The sequence below is a fragment of the Oncorhynchus mykiss genome, chromosome 7, assembly GCF_013265735.2.
Source record: "Oncorhynchus mykiss isolate Arlee chromosome 7, USDA_OmykA_1.1, whole genome shotgun sequence".
Lineage (NCBI taxonomy): Eukaryota > Metazoa > Chordata > Actinopteri > Salmoniformes > Salmonidae > Oncorhynchus > Oncorhynchus mykiss.
In genome coordinates, this window is record NC_048571.1 from 23412485 (window position 1) to 23434795 (window position 22311).

Sequence of the window (22311 nt, forward strand, 5' to 3'; positions counted from 1 at the left end):
TACTGTCCTGGGATGTTAGTGTCCCTGCAACCTACTCTATTGAGATGTTAGTATCCCTGCAGCCTACTGTACTGAGAGGTTCGTGTCCCTGTAGCCTACTGTCCTGGGATGTTAGTGTCCCTGCAACCTACTCTATTGAGATGTTAGTATCCCCGCAGCCTACTGTACTGAGAGGTTAGTGTCCCTGTAGCCTACTGTCCTGGGATGTTGGTGTCCCTGCAACCTACTCTATTGAGATGTTAGTATCCCTGCAGCCTACTGTACTGAGAGGTTAGTGTCCCTGTAGCCTACTGTCCTGGGATGTTAGTGTCCCTGCAACCTACTCTATTGAGATGTTAGTATCCCTGCAGCCTACTGTACTGAGAGGTTAGTGTCCCTGTAGCCTACTGTCCTGGGATGTTAGTGTCCCTGCAACCTACTCTATTGAGATGTTAGTATCCCTGCAGCCTATTGTACTGAGAGGTTCGTGTCCCTGTAGCCTACTGTCCTGGGATGCTAGTGTCCCTGCAGCCTACTGTACTGAGTGTCCCTGCTCATTGAATAGCTAGCTGGTTGACAGGTAGGCGTACTGCACCCAACACATTGGTGTCCTACTGTACCTGATGTGTTGGTGTCCCTACAGGTCCTGTTTATTAGCGTGGTCCCCTCAGGACAGAAACAGCTGGCTCCGGCAGGGTTGAGTAGACACAGGAAATCACAGCCCATCCTTAGGCACGGATTGGACACTGACACGGCCAATGGGACAAAGGTTAGAAAGCAGGGTCTGTGAGTTTGTGGAGTGCAGTACGTAGTACGTTGAGTGGACCCGGCTGGTTGCAGTGAGGAAATTCTGTGCTTGTCTGTTCATTTGACACTATGTAACACGGACAAAATAATGAACATCAAGACGACACACACTAAGAGAAAATCCCGTTCTGTCATGACGAAAGGCTCAAACTTTTCAAAGTCAAACATGAGATCCTTTTGATTGTGTTAAACTGAAAGGGAATAACAGTGTGATCCTCTGGGCCGAAGCCAGGGATAATGATGCATCAGGAAGGGCCTCAACTGGCCCTCAGAAGTGGCATACAGAGGCATGCAGTACAGTTCCCACCAAACAGATGACTACATTGCCATTCAACTCTCACAGAACATCCACAGAACCAGACGACAGTAAACAAACAACTGCCAGTAGTCATTGGCGAGAGTGAATAGGAGAGGAAAGGGAGCCAGAGAGAGAGAGAGACAGGGGAGAGAAAGAATGACAAACACAGACAGACAGAGAGTGAGCGAGACAGAGAGAGAGAGAGAGAGAGAGAGAATGGGGAAAGCGAAAATCGATTGTTAAGGTGATTGTTAGCCTACCGTCTTGCTGTTTGAATCGGTGGAGGACCAAGATAATGGAGGGTCTCTCTACCCCCAGATGGAGCCGTTCCATTGGTTGTTTTCCATACTTATGGACCCGGAAGACATCATTCCTCATCCCGATCCCATAGATATAGTCCTCAAAGATATCAATCCTTACAGGCTGGGAAAGACCTTGGGACAGAGCAATTGGAAACAACCGTAACACGACGAGTAAGGGAGAAAATGGGACCCTAAATAATTCATCTGAATTCCAAATAATATAAAATAATATTCAGCAAAATGTTCTATTGCTCTACCCTCCACCCTTGAAGGGACGCGCCGAGCGCATTTGATAAGAATGACAACAACTTGAGGGAGTGGACAATTAAAAGAAGATGCAGCCTGCAGAGTATCCCTTTACACTCGTACCTGTATACGAGTTGAAAATGGCAGATTTGGACACTGATAAGCGTCTACATTGGAAAGAAGTGGCTGTACACTAACATTAACATGCTATACAGGCTGTACAGTAACATGCTATACAGGCTGTACAGTAACATTAACATGCTATACAGGCTGTACAGTAACATGCTATACAGTAAATGACGTCAGAGCTCTTTACTGACAGCCACTCTGAACTTGCGCACCACACACGATACGTTTCCCCCATCCCTCCCGCTAATTGGGCAACTTTAGCACATTTTTGGGTGAGGGAAATGCTGTAAATTAAGATGAATCAATGTGTTTTGAAAGACGAGATGTTGAGGGTTATAAAAAAAAAAATACTTGCTTTGATGCCAAAACACCTGTAAGTCCAAATGCGCGCTTCACATTTCCATATCATAGAACTCATGTAATATACAGTGTCAACGTTTATGATCACTATGTTTGATGTACAGTTTACAAGATGACATGGCGTCATACCCGGTTTGAAATGTACGATTTGCTTCTCTGAATTGCCTCGTATTTTATAATTTAGCTCGTCATGTTGGCAATAGAACAAGCTTTCAACCAACCATGCCCACCTGACCCAGATTACAATCTCTGCACACTTTGGAGAGGTGTGTGACCAGTCGGAAACACCAGTAAGACCTCTCACTCAAACCCGTCATTTTTTTTGTCTTATGTTGCACCTATCCCACATTTTCCAAGAATATTCTCATGTTACTGAATTTATCCAGAGCATTTTTAGATTTAGTTATCAACAAAAATTGTAAAATGCCCATAAAATAAACAGTGTAATGTTTGGCTTCAGTCTTGTGTTAGGTGAACTGTTGTGTCATCCATCGCCTTCAGTCTAATAACTTTCCCATAATCTCCAAACGGTTCCCTTTTAATTGCTACCATGATTATGCATATGCTCTCCATATTTCTTCGGAAGGAAACATTTCAATTTAGCCCTATCCACATAGGCACATTTTCAACGAGTGTAAAGGGTTAAGGACACGCGTGTCTTCTGTGCTTTGCTCACCGTGTGTACTGCTCACCACCACCACGGAGTCCGATCCATCGAATCGAACGCTCCCAATCACAGACAACTCTGTATCAGCCCAGTACAAACGCTGGTTGAAATAATCGATGGCAAGTCCTGTGACGTAAAACATATTAGTCACTCTATATGAGCTGTGGTAAAGTGCAGCAATCTTAGCTTCTGACAGGTGCTGCATTCTATCAAAATGCATCACTCGACACTAAAAGAAACAGGATATTGATTAGTATAGATATGATATGTAGAAAATAAATATACATATTTCCTGCTTAGGGGTACTTCCTGAAGGTATTGTTATATGTCACATGACCAGAAGTTCGAGAGCACCTACCACTGGGTCTCCTGAGGTTCTTCTCCACTAAGATTCTCCTCATAGACCCATCCATGGCAGCCTCCTCGATGTGGGAGTGGTCTCCTACCACTGTCCAGTACATCATCCTAGAGGAATTTACAGGAAGTAAGTAAAGGAATAATAGGTCTTTATAGCAGGTAATAAGGACAGGGCAGAGGATCAGGCATAATTTGTTGTATATCTGCCCAAAGAGAAAATATAGTCACAAAATTGCCAATCTGATATGTGGTTGTTTTACCTAGCAACTTTAGTTGATTGCACTAATTGTCAATTGATAAGAACATCTGCTAACTGACTAAAATGTAATTAATGTAAGGATTAATCTTACCCTCGAGCTGGGTTAACGGTGATAGAGTAAGGCTCCCCGGCGATGTCTGTGATGAGACGGGAGCAGTTTAGCCCTGCCAGCTGGCCCACGTTGATGGAATATCTGAGCCTCCTCCAGTGGGCGTTGTAGTAGCTGAACCAATGCATCCTGGAGTGGTCTGTCCAGTAGATGTTGCCAGTCACCCAATCTGCAGATATATCCCTGGGCCTTCTGAAGTCAGGACACTGGAGAAGAAGAATGTGTTTACACGTTTACTGACATGAGCTTAAAGCATGTAGACACACACATTCTCTCTACCTTTCTCTCGCTCTCTGTCAAAATACAATACATGACCAAAAGTATGTGGACACCAGCTCGTCAAACATCTCATTCCAAAAACATGGGCATTAATATAGAGTTGGTCCCCCCTTTGCTGCTATAACATCCTCCACTCTTCAGGGAAAGCTTTCCACCAGCTGTTGGAACGTTGCTGCAGGGGACTTGCTTCCATTCAGCCACAAGAGCGTTAGTGATGTTGGGCACGGATGTTGGGCAATTAGGCCTGGCTCGCAGCCGGATTTCCAATTCCTCCCAAAGGTGTTTGATGGGGTTGAATTCAGGGCTCTTAGCAGGTCAGTCAAGTTCTTCTACAACGATCTCGACAAACCATTTATTTATGGACCTTGCTTTGTCCACAAGGGCGTTGTCATGCTGAAACAAGAAAGAGCCTTCCCCATTCTGGGGAACTTGGAAGCACACAATCGTCTAGATTGTCATAGTGTGCCGTAGCGTTAAAATTTCCCCTCACTGGAACTAAGGATCCTAGCCCGAACCATGAAAAAGTCCCAGACCATTATTCCTCCTTCACCATACTTTACAGTTGGCACTGTAGAGTGGGCAGGTAGCATTCTCCTGGCGTCCGCCAAACCCAGATTCGTCTGTTGGACTGCCAGACGGTGAAGCGTGATTCATCACTCCCGAAAACACATTTCCACTGCTCCAGAGTCCAAAGGAGGCGATCTTTACACCACTCCAGCTGACGCTTGGCATTGTGCATGGTGATCTTAGGCTTATGTGCGGCTGCTCGGCCATGGAAACCCATTTCACGAAGAACCCCACCGAACAATTACTGTGCTGACGTTGGTTCCATTGGCAGTTGGAACTCGGTAGTGAGTGTTGCAACCGAGGACAGTTGATTCCTACGCACTACGTGCTTTAGCACTCACCGGTCCCGTTCTGTGAGCTTGTGTGGCCTACGACTTTGCGGCTAAGCCGTTGTTGCCCCTAGATGTTTCCACTTCACAATAACAGCACTTACAGTTGACTGGGGCAGCTCTCGGAGGGCAGAAATTTAACAAACTTACTTGTTAAAAAGGTGGCATCCTATGACAGGGCCACGTTGAAAGTCATTGAGCTCTTCAGTAAGACCATTCCACTGACAAAATGCCTGTATATGGAGATTGCATGGCTGTGTGCTTGATTTTATATACACCGGTCAGCAATGGGTGTGGCTGAAATAGCCAAATCCACTCATTTGAAGGGGTGTCCACATACTTTTGTATATATAGTGTATTTTCAGTTCAAGTGTCAAATCAGTGCTACAGTGCTCTTTGAAGTCACACAGCTCCTGTGTTCTGTCCCCTTCACTCCCTTTCCCAGGGCTCAAATCAAACCAATTAATGTCAGAGATATTGAGTGGCTGTTAGGTCCTCTTCTATTCTGGTCTCAAAGGCAGAGCAGTTAAGTAGTATAGAGACCCTCTGAGGAAATTGTCTTGCTTTGCTACACTCATGGCTGTCGTATGAATGTGTGGAACTTGGAATTGCTACCATCAAAACGAATTTGATATATTCAAGGCTGCACTTTCAGGACAAATAACAAAGAATTTCAGATATTTTCTGTGAGGTATTTCCAAAAGGTTTTAATATCAAATGGACATTTTATTTGTCACATGCGCTGAATACAAGTAGACCTTACCGTGAAATGCTTACTTACAAGCCCTTAACTCTATTTCTCTAACTGTGTGGTTGGTTAAGAAAATATTCACTAAATAAACTCAAGTTTAAAAAATTAAGAAAAAGTAACAAGAAAATTACATAACAATAACGAGGCTATATACAGGGGTTAGTGGTACCAAATTAATGTGCTGGGTTACAGGTCAGTCGAGGTAATTTGTAAAGTGATTATGCATAGATAATAAACAGTGAGTAGCAGCAGTCTAAAAACAAAGGGGAGGGGGGCTGCCAATGTAAATAGTCCGGGTGGCCATTTCATTAATTGTTCATCAGTCTTATGGCTTGGGGGTAGAAGCTGTTAAGGAGCCGAGACTTGGCGCTCCGGTACCGATTGCGGTGCGGTAGAAGAGAGAACAGTCTCTGACTTGGATGACTGGAATGGCAGGAAGCTTGGCCCCAGTGATGTACTGGGCCGTACGTACTACCCTCTGTAGCGCCTTACGCTTTAAGCCTCGAAGCGAGCATAAAAGCATTTGGTGTTCCACTCCTTGAAAGCGGCAGCTTTAGCTTGGTGCGGATGTTGCCTGTAATCCATGGCTTCTGGTTTGGATATGTACGTATGTTCACCGTGGTGGATGATGTAGTTGATGCGCTTATTGATGAAGCCAGTGACTGAGGTGGTATACTCCTTAATGCCATTGGATGAATCCCAGAACATATTGCAGTCTATGCTAGCAAAACAATCCTGTTGCGTAGTACCCGCGTCATCTGACCACTTCCGTATAGAGCAAGTCACTGGTACTTCCTGCTTTAGTTTTTGCTTGTAAGCAGGAATCAAGAGGATATAATTATGGTCAGAATTGCCAAATGGAAGGCGAGGGAGACCTTTGTATGCGTCTCTGTGTGTGGAGTAAAGGTGGTCTAGAGTTGTTTTTCCTCTGGTTGCACATGTGATATGCTGGTAGAAATGAGGTATTAAGGATTTAAGTTTGCCTCCATGAAAGTCCCCGGCCACTAGGATTGCCGCTTCTGGAGGAGCATTTTCTTGTTTGCTTATGGCCTTATACATCTCGTTGAGTGCGGTCTTAGTGCCATCATCGGTTTGTGGTGGTAAGTAGATGGATATGAATAATATACAGTAGATGATAACTTTATTGGTAGATAGTGTGGTATACAGCTTAACATGAGGTATTCTACCTCAGTCGAGCAATACCTCGAGACTTCTTCATATTTGACATCGCGCACCAGCAGTTATTGACAAATAGACACACACCCCCGCCCATTGTCTTACCAGACGTAGCTGCTCTGTCATGCCAATGTACAGATAAGCCAGCCAAAATGAGTTACAAACAATGCGAAAAAACTAACAAAATAGCACAGTTGTCTGTTTCTGATCCGATCTTGACTTCCTCATTTAGTTTTCGAGCAAGCGGAGAAAGGCTGTTTGGAGAAATGTCAGTGCCTCCATAAAAATGTAAAGAGGGCACACCTCTGATCTTTGCCATTGATCACTTATGTGATAGCAAAGCCCATAAAGGGTTTACCTGTCTAGTGGCAAGTATGCTCTCTATACATCTCTATGGGTCCGTGTAACCTTTCTGCGGTCTATAACCTAAACTGGTGGCTCGAGAGAGAGATTCTTAATGAAAAGATAGGAAATCTTTACAGATGTTTGGCTTAAAGTATATATGCCTAGTTATGCAGCCCATATGATAGGGCAGCACTTGTAGACTAGCACAGGAAAGGTTTGCATGGCTTCCACATATTGTGTCAGAATCCAAGGGACTGTCAACTCAGGTCTACTGGCCGTCTCTCTCTCGGGGGTAAACCCTTGTATCCCCTGGCATACTGGCCTTTTCTATTAAGTTATTTCTGTCGGTTACTTTAATTATATTTTAATACTATAGAATTTGTATGCATTCACAAATGTCGACTGCACGATCATTTTGGGGTTTTATGTCATGTTTTTATTTTATGCGTCTGTCTCAACAGTATTTCTATCACAGCTCTGTGCAAAGTGTTTTCAAATCTCAGGCTCTTGGATATATTTCCATCTCAAGCTAACTCATGGATAGACTAACCTGCTCCCCCGCACATTGACTCTGTACCGGTACCCCCTGTATATAGCCTCCACATTGACTCTGTACCGGTACCCCCTGTATATAGCCTCCACATTGACTCTGTACCGGTACCCCCTGTATATAGCCTCCACATTGACTCTGTACCGGTACCCCCTGTATATAGCCTCCACATTGACTCTGTACCGGTACCCCCTGTATATAGCCTCCACATTGACTCTGTACCGGTACCCCCTGTATATAGCCTCCACATTGACTCTGTACCGGTACCCCCTGTATATAGCCTCCACATTGACTTTGTACCGGTACCCCCTGTATATAGCCTCCACATTGACTCTGTACCGGTACCCCCTGTATATAGCCTCCACATTGACTCTGTACCGGTACCCCCTGTATATAGCCTCCACATTGACTCTGTACCGGTACCCCCTGTATATAGCCTCCACATTGACTCTGTACCGGTACCCCCTGTATATAGCCTCCACATTGACTCTGTACCGGTACCCCCTGTATATAGCCTCCACATTGACTTTGAACCGGTACCCCCTGTATATAGCCTCCACATTGACTCTGTACCGGTACCCCCTGTATATAGCCTCCACATTGACTCTGTACTGGTACCCCCTGTATATAGCCTCCACATTGACTCTGTACCGGTACCCCCTGTATATAGCCTCCACATTGACTTTGTACCGGTACCCCCTGTATATAGCCTCCACATTGACTTTGTACCGGTACCCCCTGTATATAGCCTCCACATTGACTCTGTACCGGTACCCCCTGTATATAGCCTCCACATTGACTCTGTACCGGTACCCCCTGTATATAGCCTCCACATTGACTTTGTACCGGTACCCCCTGTATATAGCCTCCACATTGACTTTGTACCGGTACCCCCTGTATATAGCCTCCACATTGACTCTGTACCGGTACCCCCTGTATATAGCCTCCACATTGACTCTGTACCGGTACCCCCTGTATATAGCCTCCACATTGACTTTGTACCGGTACCCCCTGTATATAGCCTCCACATTGACTTTGTACCGGTACCCCCTGTATATAGCCTCCACATTGACTCTGTACCGGTACCCCCTGTATATAGCCTCCACATTGACTCTGTACCGGTACCCCCTGTATATAGCCTCCACATTGACTCTGTACCGGTACCCCCTGTATATAGCCTCCACATTGACTCTGTACCGGTACCCCCTGTATATAGCCTCCACATTGACTCTGTACCGGTACCCCCTGTATATAGCCTCCACATTGACTCTGTACCGGTACCCCCTGTATATAGCCTCCACATTGACTCTGTACCGGTACCCCCTGTATATAGCCTCCACATTGACTCTGTACCGGTACCCCCTGTATATAGCCTCCACATTGACTCTGTACCGGTACCCCCTGTATATAGCCTCCACATTGACTCTGTACCGGTACCCCCTGTATATAGCCTCCACATTGACTTTGTACCGGTACCCCCTGTATATAGCCTCCACATTGACTCTGTACCGGTACCCCCTGTATATAGCCTCGCTACTGTTATTTTACTGCTGCTCTTTAAATATTTTTTACTTATCTATTTATTACTTAACACTTATTTTTCTTAAAACTGCATTGTTGGTTAAGGGCTTGAAAGTAAGCAGTTCACTGTACGGTCTACACTTGTTGTAATCGGCGCATGTGACAAATACACTTTGACATGATTTGACTTAACTTGTTTAAAGTACTTACAACGTAAAAATATTGATTTCACCTTCCTACAGCAGAGCTATTTAAAAGCCACTGATATCAATCAATTTCAGACGTGCTATGATTGTACTTAAGAGGAATATTAATCTTAATATGAAGGTGGGGGTCTCTGGTGGAGACACTGATAGACATAATTGTTATACCTCTGTTACTATTAATGGCACTACATTATGTTTGTCTTCCATTTATGCGCCAAATGATAAATCATTTCTTGAAGACCTGAAGCTTAAATTGTTAGACTTCCCAGACTCAGTGACCATCCTTGAGGGAGATTTTAACTTGACTCTAGATCCTACTATTAATACCACCAGTGATAATTTCTTGGCACTCCGGGCACCTTCCAATTATATTAAGACCATTTTAGATGACTTGAACATTGTGGATGCCTAGCACCTAACAAATCCTAGTACTAGAGATGATCTTATTTTGTCCCCCTAATCAGACTTTCTCACAAATTGATTGTCTTCACCTCCCCTGTTTCTCTGAAATGTACATCCCCATGCAGAGATTTGAACTATGCTGTTATCTGACCATTCTCCATTATTGATTTACTTTGAGATTTCTCCAGGATTCACAACATTTACAACGGAGAATAAGATGGTGACCAGTTCTAGGGCTGAATTTATTCATTTGAAACCGAGACAGAATGACTATGAGAGTGCGGATAGACCGAGTAGGCACTTGGCAATGAAACTGACGCAAACTGAACATTTGTCATCTATTGATGTCATTAGGAACAATAACGGTGAACTTTGTACCCCTCCCTCCCAAATGAATCATACTTTCATTACTTTTTATTCCAATCTGTATACTTCTGAGTTTCCTAAAGACTCTAGGAAGAGGTTGTCCTTTTTAATTCCTGGGAACTTCCTTCCCTTTCTTTTAAAAACCTCTTAAGGATCGGACCCTTTTTAAAATTTTCGCCTAAAATGACATGTCCAAATCTAACTGCCTGTAGCTCAGGACCTGAAGCAAGGATATGCATATTCTTGAAACCATTTGAAAGGAAACACTTTGAAGTTTGGAAATGTGAAATTAATGTAGGAATATAACACATTCGATCTGGTAAAAGATAATACAAAGAAAGAAACATGCGTTTTCCAAAAATGTTTTGTTCCATCATCTTTGAAATGCAAGAGAGAGGCCATGATATCACTTACGAGTCTAGGCGTAATTTGCATTTTGGCCACTAGAAAGCAGCAGTGTATGTGCAAAGTTTTAGACTGATCCAATGAACCATTGCATTACTGTTCAAAATGTTGTATCAAGTCTGCCCAAATGTGCCGAATTGGTCAATTGATACATTTTCAAGTACATAGCTATAGAGAACATACAAACATTATATGGTAATACAAATCCCGTAGAGGTTAATCAAGTCAGTCTATTAGATGCCCTCATCTCCTTGGCAGGACTGAAGGCGGCCTTAGATTCAATGTCAAAATCCAAGTCATCCCTCCTGAATTATTGTTGGCTGTGTGGGATTTAGTCGGATCTGTATTTCTAGACTCAATCAACCACTCGCTGGAGATTGGGACATTCCATAGGGACCAAAAGAACAGCAATTATTTCCTTGCTATTGAAAGGTGTCAAGGACCCACTTGAATGTCCAAGCTACAGGCCCTTATCAATTTGAAATGCGATTTTAAACTCCTTGTGAAGGTCTTGTCAAAAAGACTAGAGACCTGCATATCATCATTGGTTAATTCTGACCAATCAGGATTCATAAAGGGTCGGTTGGCCTCAGACAACATATACTGCCTATTCCATATTACAGACTCCGCCGCTTCTCAATCCCAAGCTTACGCTGTCCTCTCATTAGATGCAGATAAGGTGTTTGACCGTGTGGAATAGGCTGTTTTGGAACATGTTGGCTTCGGGTCATCATTCATTATATTGAACAAAAATAAAAACAGAACATATAAAGTGCTAACACCATGTTTCATGAGCTGAAATAAAAGATCCCAGAAATGTTCCAGACGCACAAAAAGCTTATTTCTCTTAAATGTTGTGCACAAATCTGTTTACATCCCTGTTAGTGAGCATTTCTCCTTTGCCAAGAAAATCAATTCACCTGACAGGTGTGGCATATCAAGAAGCTGATTAAAACAGCATGATCATTATACGGGTGCACCTTGCGCTGGGGACAATAAGAGGCCATTGTAAAATGTGCAGTTTTGTCACAGAAAACAATGCCACAGATCACCCGGACAGTAATTCTGTCTGTAATAAAACTAATTCTGATTGGCTGGGCCTGGCTCCCCAGTGGGTGGGCCTATGCCCTCCCAGCCCCACCCATGGCTGTGCCCCTGCCCAGTCAAGTGAAGTCCATAGATTAGGGCCTAATGGATTTATTTCACTTGATTGATTTCTTATATGAACTGTAACTCAGTAAAATCATTGAAATTGTTGTGCTTGTATTTTTTTTCAGTCTAATATGGCCAGCACCTTATACACAGGCCCCACTCCCAGTGTCCAGACTGGCCATTCCACTGCCCCAGAGATTGTCCTACAAAGATGCACATGGCAGGGTTGTACTCTGAGCCTATTTCCACTTTAATTAGAACTGCTAGCCCATTTAGCAAAATATGAACATTTAGCCTAGTACGATCAAAGAGACAGTCCACCATATCTCCCTGCATGCTGATGATATCTTACTCTATTTGTCCGATGTCTCTAATTCTACAGTGCATTCGGAAAGAATTCTGACCCCTTGACTTTTTCCACATTTTGCTACATTACAGCCCTTTTCTAAAATTGATTAAATTTTTTTTCCCCACATCAATCTACACACAATACCCCACAATGAAAAAGCAAACCGGTTTTTAGAAATGTGTGCAAATGTATGAAAAATAAACACAGAAATACCTTATTTACATGAGTATTCAGACCATTTGCTATGTGATTTGAAATTGAGATCAGGTGCATCCTGTTTGCATTGATCATTCTTGAGATGTTTCTACAACTTGATTGGTGTCCACCTATGGTCAATTCTATTGATTGTACATGATTTGGAAAGGCACACACCTGTCTATACAGTGCCTTGCAAAAGTATTCAGCCCCTTTGGCGTTTTTCCTATTTTAATTCATTACAAACTGTAATTTAAATGCATTTTAATTTGGACTTCATGTAATGGACATACACAAAATAGTCCACATTTGTGAAGTGAAATGAAAAAAATAACTTGTGCAATCTAAGTGTCACATGATCTGAGTATATACAGTTGAAGTCGGAAGTTTACATACACCTTAGCCAAATACATTTAAACTCAGTTTTTCATCATTCCTGACGTTTAATCCTATTAAATATGTCCTGTCTTAGATCAATTAGGATCACCACTTCATTTTAAGAATGTGAAATGACAGAATAATAGTAGAGATAATTATTTATTTCAGCTTTTATTTCTTTCATCGTATTCCCAGTGTGTCAGAAGTTTACATACAGTCAATTAGTATTTGGTAGCATTGCCTTTAAATTGTTTAACTTGGGTCAAACATTTTGGGTAGCCTTACACAGGTTTCCCACAATACGTTGGGTGAATTGTGGCCCATTCCTCCTGACAGAGCTGGTGTAACTAAGTCAGGTTTGTAGGCCTCCTTGCTTGCACACGCTTTTTCAGTTCTGACCACACATTTTCTATAGGATTGAGGTCAGGGCTTTGTGATGGCCACTCCAATACATTGACTTTGTTGTCCTTAAGCCATTTTGTCACAACTTTGAAAGTATGCTTGGGGTCATTGTCTATTTGGAAGCATTAACTTCCTGACTGTCTTCAGAAGTTGCTTAAATATAGCCACAATTTTTCTGCCTCATGATGCCATCTATTTTGTGAAGTGCACCAGTCCCTCCTGCAGCAAAGCACCCCCACAACATGATGCTGCCACCCCCTTGTTTCACGGTTGGGATGGTGTTCCTCGGATTGCAAGCATCCCCCCCTTTTCATCCAAACATAAGGATGGTCATTATGGTCAAACAGTTCTATTTTTGTTTCATCAGACAAGAGGATATTTCTCTAAAAAGAATGATCTTTGTCCCCATGTGCAGTTGCAAACCATAGTCTGGCATCTTAATGGTGATTTTGGAGCAGTGGCTTCTTTCTTGCTGAGCGGCCTTTCAGGTTATGTCATTTTAGGACTTGTTTTACTGTGGATATAGATACTTTTGAACCTGTTTCCTCCAGCATCTTCACAAGGTCCTTTGTTGTTGTTCTGGGATTGATTTGCACTTTTTGCACCAAAGTACAGTCATCTCTAGGAGACAGAACGCGTCTCCTTCCTGAGCGGAATGACGGCTGCATGGTTCAATGGTGTTTATACTTGCGTACGATTGTCTGTACAGATGAACGTGGTACCTTCAGGCATTTGGAAATTGATCCCAAGGATGAACCAGAGTTGTGGAGGTCTACAATTTTTTTTCTGAGGTGTCGGCTGATTTATTTTCATTTCCCATGATGTCAAGCAAAGATGCACAGAGTTTGAAGGTAGGCCTTGAAAATACATCCACAGGTACACCTCCAATTGTCTCAAATTATGTAAATTAGAAGAAGAAGCTTCTAAAGCCATGACATCATTTTCTGGAATTTGCCAAGCTGTTTAAAGGCACAGTCAACTTAGTGTAGGTAAACTTCTGACCCACTGGAATTGTGATACATTGAATTGTAAGTGATATAATCTGTCTGTAAACAATTGTTGGAAAAATTACTTGTATCATGCACAAAGTAGATGTCCTAACCGACTTGCCAAAAATATAGGTTGTTAATAAGACATTTGTGGAGTGAGTTTTAATGACTCCAACATAAGTGTATGTAAAGTTCCGACTTCAACTGTATACACCTGTTCTAAAAGGCCCCAGAGTCACCACCAAGATAGCGGCACTATGAAGACCAAGGAGCTCTCCAAACAGGTCAGGGACAAAGTTATGGAGAAGTACAAATCAGGGTTGGGGTATAAATAAAATCTCATTAACTTTGAACATCCCATGGAGCACCATTATATCCTTTATTAAAACATGGAAAGAATATGGCACCACAACAAACCTGCCAAGAGAGGGCCGCCCACCAAAACTCACAGACCAGGCAAGGAGGGCATTCATCAGAGAGGCAACAAAAAGACAGAAGATAACCCTGAAGGAGCTGCAAAGCTGCACAGCGGAGATTGGAATATCTGTCCATAGGACCAGTTAAAGTTGTACACTCCACGGAGCTGGGCTTTATGGAAGAGTGGCCAGAAGAAAGCCATTGCTTAAAGAAAAAAATAAGCAAACACATTTAGTATTTGCCAAAAGGCATGTGGAAGACTCCCCAAACATATGAAAGAAGGTACTCTGGTCAGATGAGACTAAAATTGAGCTTTTTGGCCATCAAGGAAAATGCTACGTCTGGCGCGAACCCAACACCTCCCATCACCACGAGAACACCATCCATGATGGTGGGAGTATCATGCTGTGGGGATGTTTTCAATCGGCAGGGACTGGGAAACTGGTCAGAATTGAAGGAATGATGGATGTCGCTAAATACAGGGAAATTCTTGGGGGAAACCTGTTTCAGTCTTCCAGAGATTTGAGACTGGGATGGAGGTTCACCTTCCAGCAGGACAATGACCCTAAGCATACTGCTAAAGTGGTTTAAGGGGAAACATTTAAATGTCTTGGAATGGCCTAGTCAAAGCCCAGACCTCAATCCAATTGAGAATCTCTGGTATAACTTAAAGATTGCTGTACACCAGCAGAAATCATCCAACTTGAAGGAGATGGAGCAGTTTTGCCTCGAAGAATGGGCAAAAATCAAAGTGGCTAGATGTGCCAAGCTTATAGAGACTTACCAAGAGACTTGCAGCTGTAATTGCTGCAAAAGGTGGCTCTACAAAATATTGACTTTGGGGGGGATGAATAGTTATGCACTCTCAACTTCTCTGTTTTTATTTCTTGTTTGTTTCACAATAACACATATTTTGCAGCTTCAAAGTGGTAGGCATGTTGTGTCAATAAAATGATACAACCCCTCTCCCACCAAAATCAATTTTAATTCCAGGTTGTAAGGCAACAAAATAGGAAAAATGCCAAGGGGGTGAATACTTTCTCAAGCCACTGTATAACGTCCCACAGTTGACAGTGCTTGTCAGAGCAAAAACCAAGCCATGAGGTTGAAGGAATTGTCTGTAGAGCTCCAAGACAGGATTGTTTCGAGGCACATATCTGGGGAAGGGTACCAAAAAAAATGTCTGCAGCATTGAAGGTCCCCATGAACACAGTGGCCTCCAGCATTCTTAAATGAAAGAAGTTTGGAACCACAAAGATTATTCTTAGAGCTGGCCGCCTGGCCAAACTGAGTAATTGGGGGAGAAGGGCCTTGGTCAGGGAGGGGACCAAGAACCCAATGGTCACTCTGATAAAGCTCCAGAATTCCTCTGCAGCACTCCACCAATCAGGCCTTTATGGAAGAGTGGCCAGATGGAAGCCAATCCTCAGTCAAAGGGACATGACAGCCCGCTTGGAGTTTGCCAAAAGGCACCTTAAGACTATCAGACCATGAGAAACAAGATTCTCTGGTCTGATGAAACCAAGATTGAACTTGTCACGTCTGAAGGAAACTTGGCACCATCCCTACAGTGAAGCATGGTGATGGCAGCATGATGCTGTGGAAACGTTTTTCAGCGTCAAGGTCTGAGAGACTATTCAGGATCGAGGCAAAAATGAACGGGGCAAAGTACAGAGAGATCCTTGGTGAAAACCTGCTCCAGAGTGCTCAGGACCTCAGACTGGGGCAAAGGTTCACCTTTCAACAGGACAAAAACCCTAAGCACACAGCCAAGAAATTGCAGGAGTCTCTGAATGTCCTTGAGTGGCCCAGCCAGAGCCCAGAGTTGAATCCAATCAAACATCTCTGGAGAGAGATGAAAATCGTTAACAGAGCTTGAGAGGATCTGCAGAGAAGAATGGTAGAAACTACCAAATACAGATGTGCCAAGCATGCAGTGTCATACCCAAGAAGACTCAAGACTGTAATTGCTGCCAAAGGTGCTTCAACAAATACTGAGTAAAGGGCCTGAATACTCATGTGATATTTCAGTTTAATTTTTTATCAATTTGCAAACATTTCTAAAAACCTGTTTTTGCTTTGTCAATATGGGGGATTGTGTGTAGATTGATGAGGAATAAAAACGATTTAATCAATTTTAGAATAACGCTGATACGTAACAATGTGGAAAAAGTCAAGGGGTCTGAATTATTTCCGAATGCACTGTATATCACACGTACTTGACCTCTATAAAAGAATGTGGCTCCTTCTCTGGCTATAAAATGATCTAAATGCCTCTAACCCCACAGCCAAACAAGTCACATTACCCTCTTTACCTATCACTTTAGAAAATAAGGGATTTACATAACTGGGCATTTCAATTCGATCCAATTTGAAAGTCATGGTTCATGAGAATTTCAGTGCAACATTGGAGAAAATAAAGATCTAAGTACAGTAGATGGTCTCCACTTCATGTTACTCTTTAAGAAAGAGTTTTGCTTACTCAAATGAATGTACTCCCCAGTATTAATTCACTTCCTCCCCCAACTTCACTCTTTAAGGACATAGGTATGCACTACTTGACCAAAAGTACGTGGACACCTGCTCGTCGAACATCTAATTCCAAAATCATTGGCATTAATTTGGTGTTGGTCCCCCCTTTGCTGCTATAACAGCCTCCACACCTCTGGGAAGGCTTTCCACTAGATGTTGGAACATTGCTGCGGGGACTTGCTTCCATTCAGCCACAAGAGCATTAGTGAGGTCAGGCACTGATGTTGGACAATTAGGCCTGGCTCGCAGTCGGCATTCCAATTCATCCCACAAGTTTTCGATTGGGTTGAGGTAAGAGCTTGTGCAGGCCAGTCATGTTCTTCCACACTGATCTCGACAAACCATTTCTGTATGGACCTCGCTTTGAGCACGAGGGCATTGTCATGCTGAAACAGGAAAGGTCCTTCCCCAAACTGTTGCCGCAAAGTTGGAAGCACAGAATCGTCTAGAATGTCATTGTATGCTGTAGCGTTAAGATTTCCCCTCACTGGAACTAAGGGGCCTAGCTCAAACCTTGAAAAACAGCCCCAGACCATTATTCCTCTTCCACCAAACTTTACAGTTGCACTGTGCATTCTGGCAGGTAGCATTATCCTGGCATCCTCCAAACCCAGATTCGTCCGTCGTACTGCCAGATGGGCGATTCGTCACTCCAGAGAATGCATTTCCACTGCTCCAGAGTCCAATGGCGACGAGCTTCACACCACTCCAGCCGACGCTTGGCATTGTGCATGGTGATCTTAGGCTTTTGTGCAGCTGCTCGGCCATGCAAACCCATTTCATGAAGCTCCTGACAAACAGTTATTGCGCTGACGTTGGTTCCGGAGGCAGTTGGAACTCGGTAGTGAGTTTTGCAACTGAAGACAGACCATTTTTACACGCTACACACTTCAGCACTCGGCGGTCCCATTCTGTGAGCTTGTTTGGCCTACCAGTTTGTGGCTGAGCCGTTGTTGCTCCTAGACATTTCCGTTTCACAATAACAGCACTTACAGTTGACCGGGACAGCTCTAACAGGGCAAAAAATTGACTGACTAGTTGGAAAGGTGGCATCCTATGAAGGTGTCACGTTTAAAGTCACTGAGCTCTTCTGTAAGGCTATTCTAGTGCCAATGTTGGTGTACGAAGGTTGCATGGCTGTGGGCTCGATTTTATACATCTGTCAGTAATGGAAATAGCAGAATCCACTCATTAGAAGAGGTGTCCACATACTTATTTTTCGAATAGGAAACGTCCTAGAATTAGTCTCCCCACTTTGCAAAGCCCCCAAAAATGTTGAAGGGCTCGCTCTACCCAACATTAAACTCTACTATTAGGCATTTCAGCTGTCACTGAGTATTTGGCTTGAAGTGCCTTTGCAGAAAATAGAGGAGGCCAAGTCTCACCCAATTAGAATTCAGGACCTTCCTTCTTCTGCGATAAATCAAAATACTGCCTCATCTTTTATGGGATCTATTGCAAAAAGCACAGACTGTTTTGGTACCAAATTAATAATTATCTGGGCACAACTTGTAATTTTCATGAGATATCTCCTATTTGCAATAACAATTTTCTTTTATCAGGCTCTATACCCTTTAACTTCCCTCCCTCCAAGGTAATCATGTTTTGAAGGATATCGTCAACCTGTAAGGGTTTCGTTCAAGATCGGGAAAAGTAATATTCCCTCCCTGCTCCTTCCGCTTTTTAAAACATTATTTTTAATACATTTTTTTTATTTTATTTTTTTTTATCTCAGACTCCATACAGTGTTAAAAACCTACAGGACCAAAAACCAGGGTACCACTCTTCATTGAACTAATTGATGCAATAAATGTACCCAATCTGAGGTGGGCAATTATATGCATGAGGTTTTGGAGCTGTGTACCAGTGAAGAAGACTCTTTGGGTTCATGTTGAATAACTTCTAAAATATTAACAAGGCAGGAACGTACCTGCAAGGCCCATCCCTCCTCTTGCTTGGTTGTAACCCTAGCTTTTCACTATCTTATCAACAGAGGCGGATTGTTATGGCTGCAATAACAACGATTCTAACATGCTGACCACACCGCTCGCGTCGCATGCCCTCGCGTTGCAAAATAAGTGTACACATACATGTTACTCAATCATTGCACCCATACTGCTTGTGCGCGCCAAGAAGCGTCTGCGTTGCCAAGTGCTAAAATAGAAGTCAGTTCTATTTGTGACGCTGAACGCGGTGCAAGTCCTGCCTCTCAAGCGTCCTCATTGGTTTATAGAAGCAGATACCCACGTGCCCTCTCCTCATTGGTTATACCCACGTGGGTGATTGAAATATGAACTGAGGTCGGTCGGTCATCATGGTAATACTATGAAAGTTAGATGCCAATCGCCATATAAAGTCCAAAGAAGAAAAAGCCTGAAGGGAGGAGAGATGACTAGAAACGGTTGAATTTGGAATAGAGGACCTTGTGCATTTCAGGTAAAATAATAACTCAACATTTATATCCCAAGACAAATGAGCTAGTAACAGCAAGCTAGCTAAATAGGACAAATTAGCTAGCAACTGCAAGCCAGATAGCTATATTGCCATAAATGTTTAATGTTTTTTGACCTGTCCCCAAATAAATATAATTGGTTCAACGTTTGTTTTGATATTTCAACCTGCGTGTCGTGATCGCGTATGGTGTGGTCTGGGCATGGTGTAAGGAATTGGTTTGAACTGGGTAATGCCCTTTGCAGATTTTGGTTGCTTATGTATTTGGACATTACACAGCTGGAAAGAGCCACTGCCAGACTGTGTGGGTCCAAGCCCGAAACTCTGGTCAATTGGTCACATGCTATGTCCCACTTGCAAGAGCTAATTTACCAACAATGCTTGGTCTTGCGGATGGGAGATAGCATTGTCCTTCTCTGTCTTTTTAAAACATTTGTTTTCCTATGTGGCTCTGGGTTGGTAGCCTTTGAGAATAACATTTGAATAGACTGATTGAATTTGGAACCACTGAAACATATTTGTCTTGAATCGGTTTTGTTCTTTTTCATTTGTATGTTTTTGTTCTGGGTTTACATCTTGTTGGTTTGTTTTCCTCCTGGACATATTAGTATGTATTGTATCTTGAAACCGTAATTGTCTAGGGCATGCAAGAAAAACAAAACAATTATTGTTCACAGCAAAAAAGTAAAGCATCACCATAGATGAATGGAGAAATTAGTGCTCAAACCTGAGTTAGTAAGTAGCCTATCTTTGATAGAACGTGAACGGCTCGCCTTGCTCCCTCCGACTGTCAAACAAACTGCGAGATTTTGGGATTTCTTTTCGCGAAAGTATCACAAAGTACTATAATGAGTAATGTGATGCATTACTTTCCACACAAAGTAATATATTACCTTTCCAAGTAACTAATCCCAACACTGTTAATATGTAACAGATTCATATGTTAATTCCAACCCCAAAAATGTTTATAGAGGTGCTGACTGAGGGGAAACTGTATAAATAATAAAGAAAGCCGCACACTAAATGATGCTCCCAACAATTTAACGGTTACAGCCAAATTGTTGGGAGCATATTTAGAGTGTATACGGTCTAATATACCTCGGCTTTCAGCCAATCAGCATTCAGGACTTGAACCACCCAGTTTATAATAAGTAATAACCCTCCACCTCTAGCCCAGTCAAACCCTTTACTTACTATGATTCCGCTATTTGACTTGGTGAGACTTCTGTCTACGATGTCTTTGTAAAACATTCCACCAGGGTTAAACTGTGTGGCCCAGACAAACTTGTGTCGGTGAAAGAGAGCGTCCATCCCAATGATTTTAGCATTGTCCTCGATGCGAGCATGCAGCTTCTGTCCGTGGCTCTGCTTAAACGGATAGACAAAACTTCGGATTTCAGTGTCATTAGCAAGGTAGAGCACTTGATCCTCTGGTCCTGCCCGTCGAGTTCATTAAGGTAGAAGAAAAAACACAAAGGAAATAATATAAATGAAAAGAGTGTACATTCCAGGTTACAATACAACAAACATATTCCACGTAGCTTCTACACAACTAGCATATTACAACCAAAACCGATCGTAGCAATCAGAATAATTGTGATGCATAATTGTTCAAGCCTAATTAAGTCAAATTTTGATGTAATGTGTGAATATCAAATTGTCATGCGCTTGATTATGTACTGTATGTGTAATCAAAATAGTAATGGTAAGCTCTTACCTTTGGTTATACATTCACCATCGATTTCTTTAAAGTTACGGTCACATGTGCATTTGAAGGATCCTTTGGTATTGGTGCAGTAGTGAGAGCACATGCCAAACTGAAGGCATTCATTGATCTCTGAGAAATAGATAAAGAGTAAAGGTTAGAATTCCCATAAAGCCGTAAATGATTTAAAAGAGGTTCCGTCACAACTCTGTCTGAGCTCTGTCCTTGAATATAAAAGAGATAACCTCTTAGGAGTAGTACGAATTCTATCTTTGACAGTTCATATCTAAAACCAGCCCAACACATTTATCAAAAAGAAAGAACAGGCAGAGAAGATACGCTACACATTGATATTGTCCAGTGGTCAGGAGCTATCAGAGCTTTTCTGCCGTGATAACGACAGACTTGACGCGATGGCACATGTACTGTAAAGTGGGGCCTTCTTGCCGTCTGCTCTCTAATTGAATGGCAACTTAACAGTTCAAACTTTTCGCGGCAAATGAATGCAAAATAAAAACCACGAGACGGAGGAGATAAAAAGGCGGCGCCACCGCTGTGCTGTACCTTCACACTGCCTCGTCGTCTGGCTCCTCTGAAAGCCAGCCTTGCACTGACAGAGGGAATCGGTTCCTGTATTATTGCAGAATGCGTCATCTCCACATAGACCCACTCTCTCTCCACATACCCCTTCCTTGGAAACCACTGTATAACATATGGAAATCACAATAATGCATCACATATTGTGTAAGTTGGATGCTGTTTGTGCACTCTTAGAAAAAAGGGTTCCAAAAGGTTTCTTCGGCTGTCCCCATAGAATAACCTTTATTGGTTCCAGGTAAAACCGTTTTTGGTTTCTACATGGAACCCAAAAGGGTTCTATCTGGAACCAATAAGGGTTCTTCAAAGGGTTCTCCTATGGGGACCCTTTCATATATTTTTCTCTCTAAGAGTGTGCTTTGATTAATAAACTGAAAGTGTAACATGGTGATTTGAATAATACAAACATCCATTAGCACAGTCAGTACACCACTTTTCTCTCTCATTCAGCTTTTGTAAATAGAGTACTCTACGTGCTGGGAATAAACATGCTCTGAGTGCACAGATGTTGTTAGAGCTGACAGTGCCCAAAATGCATGATTTTATGCATTTCAGTTATGTTTTTAGTTCCGAATGTTCGATCCAGGAAAGAGCATTTATTTGGAAGATTATGTGGGACTTATCCTGCCTTCCTTCCTTCCTTACTTATACAATATTTCTTGGGAGTACTGAGACTGAACCTGAACTGAACTGAGACAGATAGAGAGAGACAGACAGACATAGAGAGAGAGACA

The 22311-nt window shown here is 42.7% G+C and overlaps 1 protein-coding gene across 1 annotated transcript in view; it reads right to left on the reverse strand.

The window, feature by feature from the left end:
- The window catches only part of LOC110528816 (low-density lipoprotein receptor-related protein 1B), a 159807-nt gene that overhangs the window by 19363 nt on the left and 118133 nt on the right, over positions 1-22311 (reverse strand). The window contains exons 72-79 of the mRNA XM_036984417.1: positions 21545-21682; positions 20993-21112; positions 20470-20711; positions 3496-3719; positions 3147-3253; positions 2798-2914; positions 1345-1518; positions 600-725 (exon numbers count right to left, since the gene is read on the reverse strand). Of these exons, the coding sequence (XP_036840312.1) occupies positions 600-725; positions 1345-1518; positions 2798-2914; positions 3147-3253; positions 3496-3719; positions 20470-20711; positions 20993-21112; positions 21545-21682 (1248 nt within the window). The remainder of the gene's footprint in view (positions 1-599; positions 726-1344; positions 1519-2797; positions 2915-3146; positions 3254-3495; positions 3720-20469; positions 20712-20992; positions 21113-21544; positions 21683-22311) is intronic.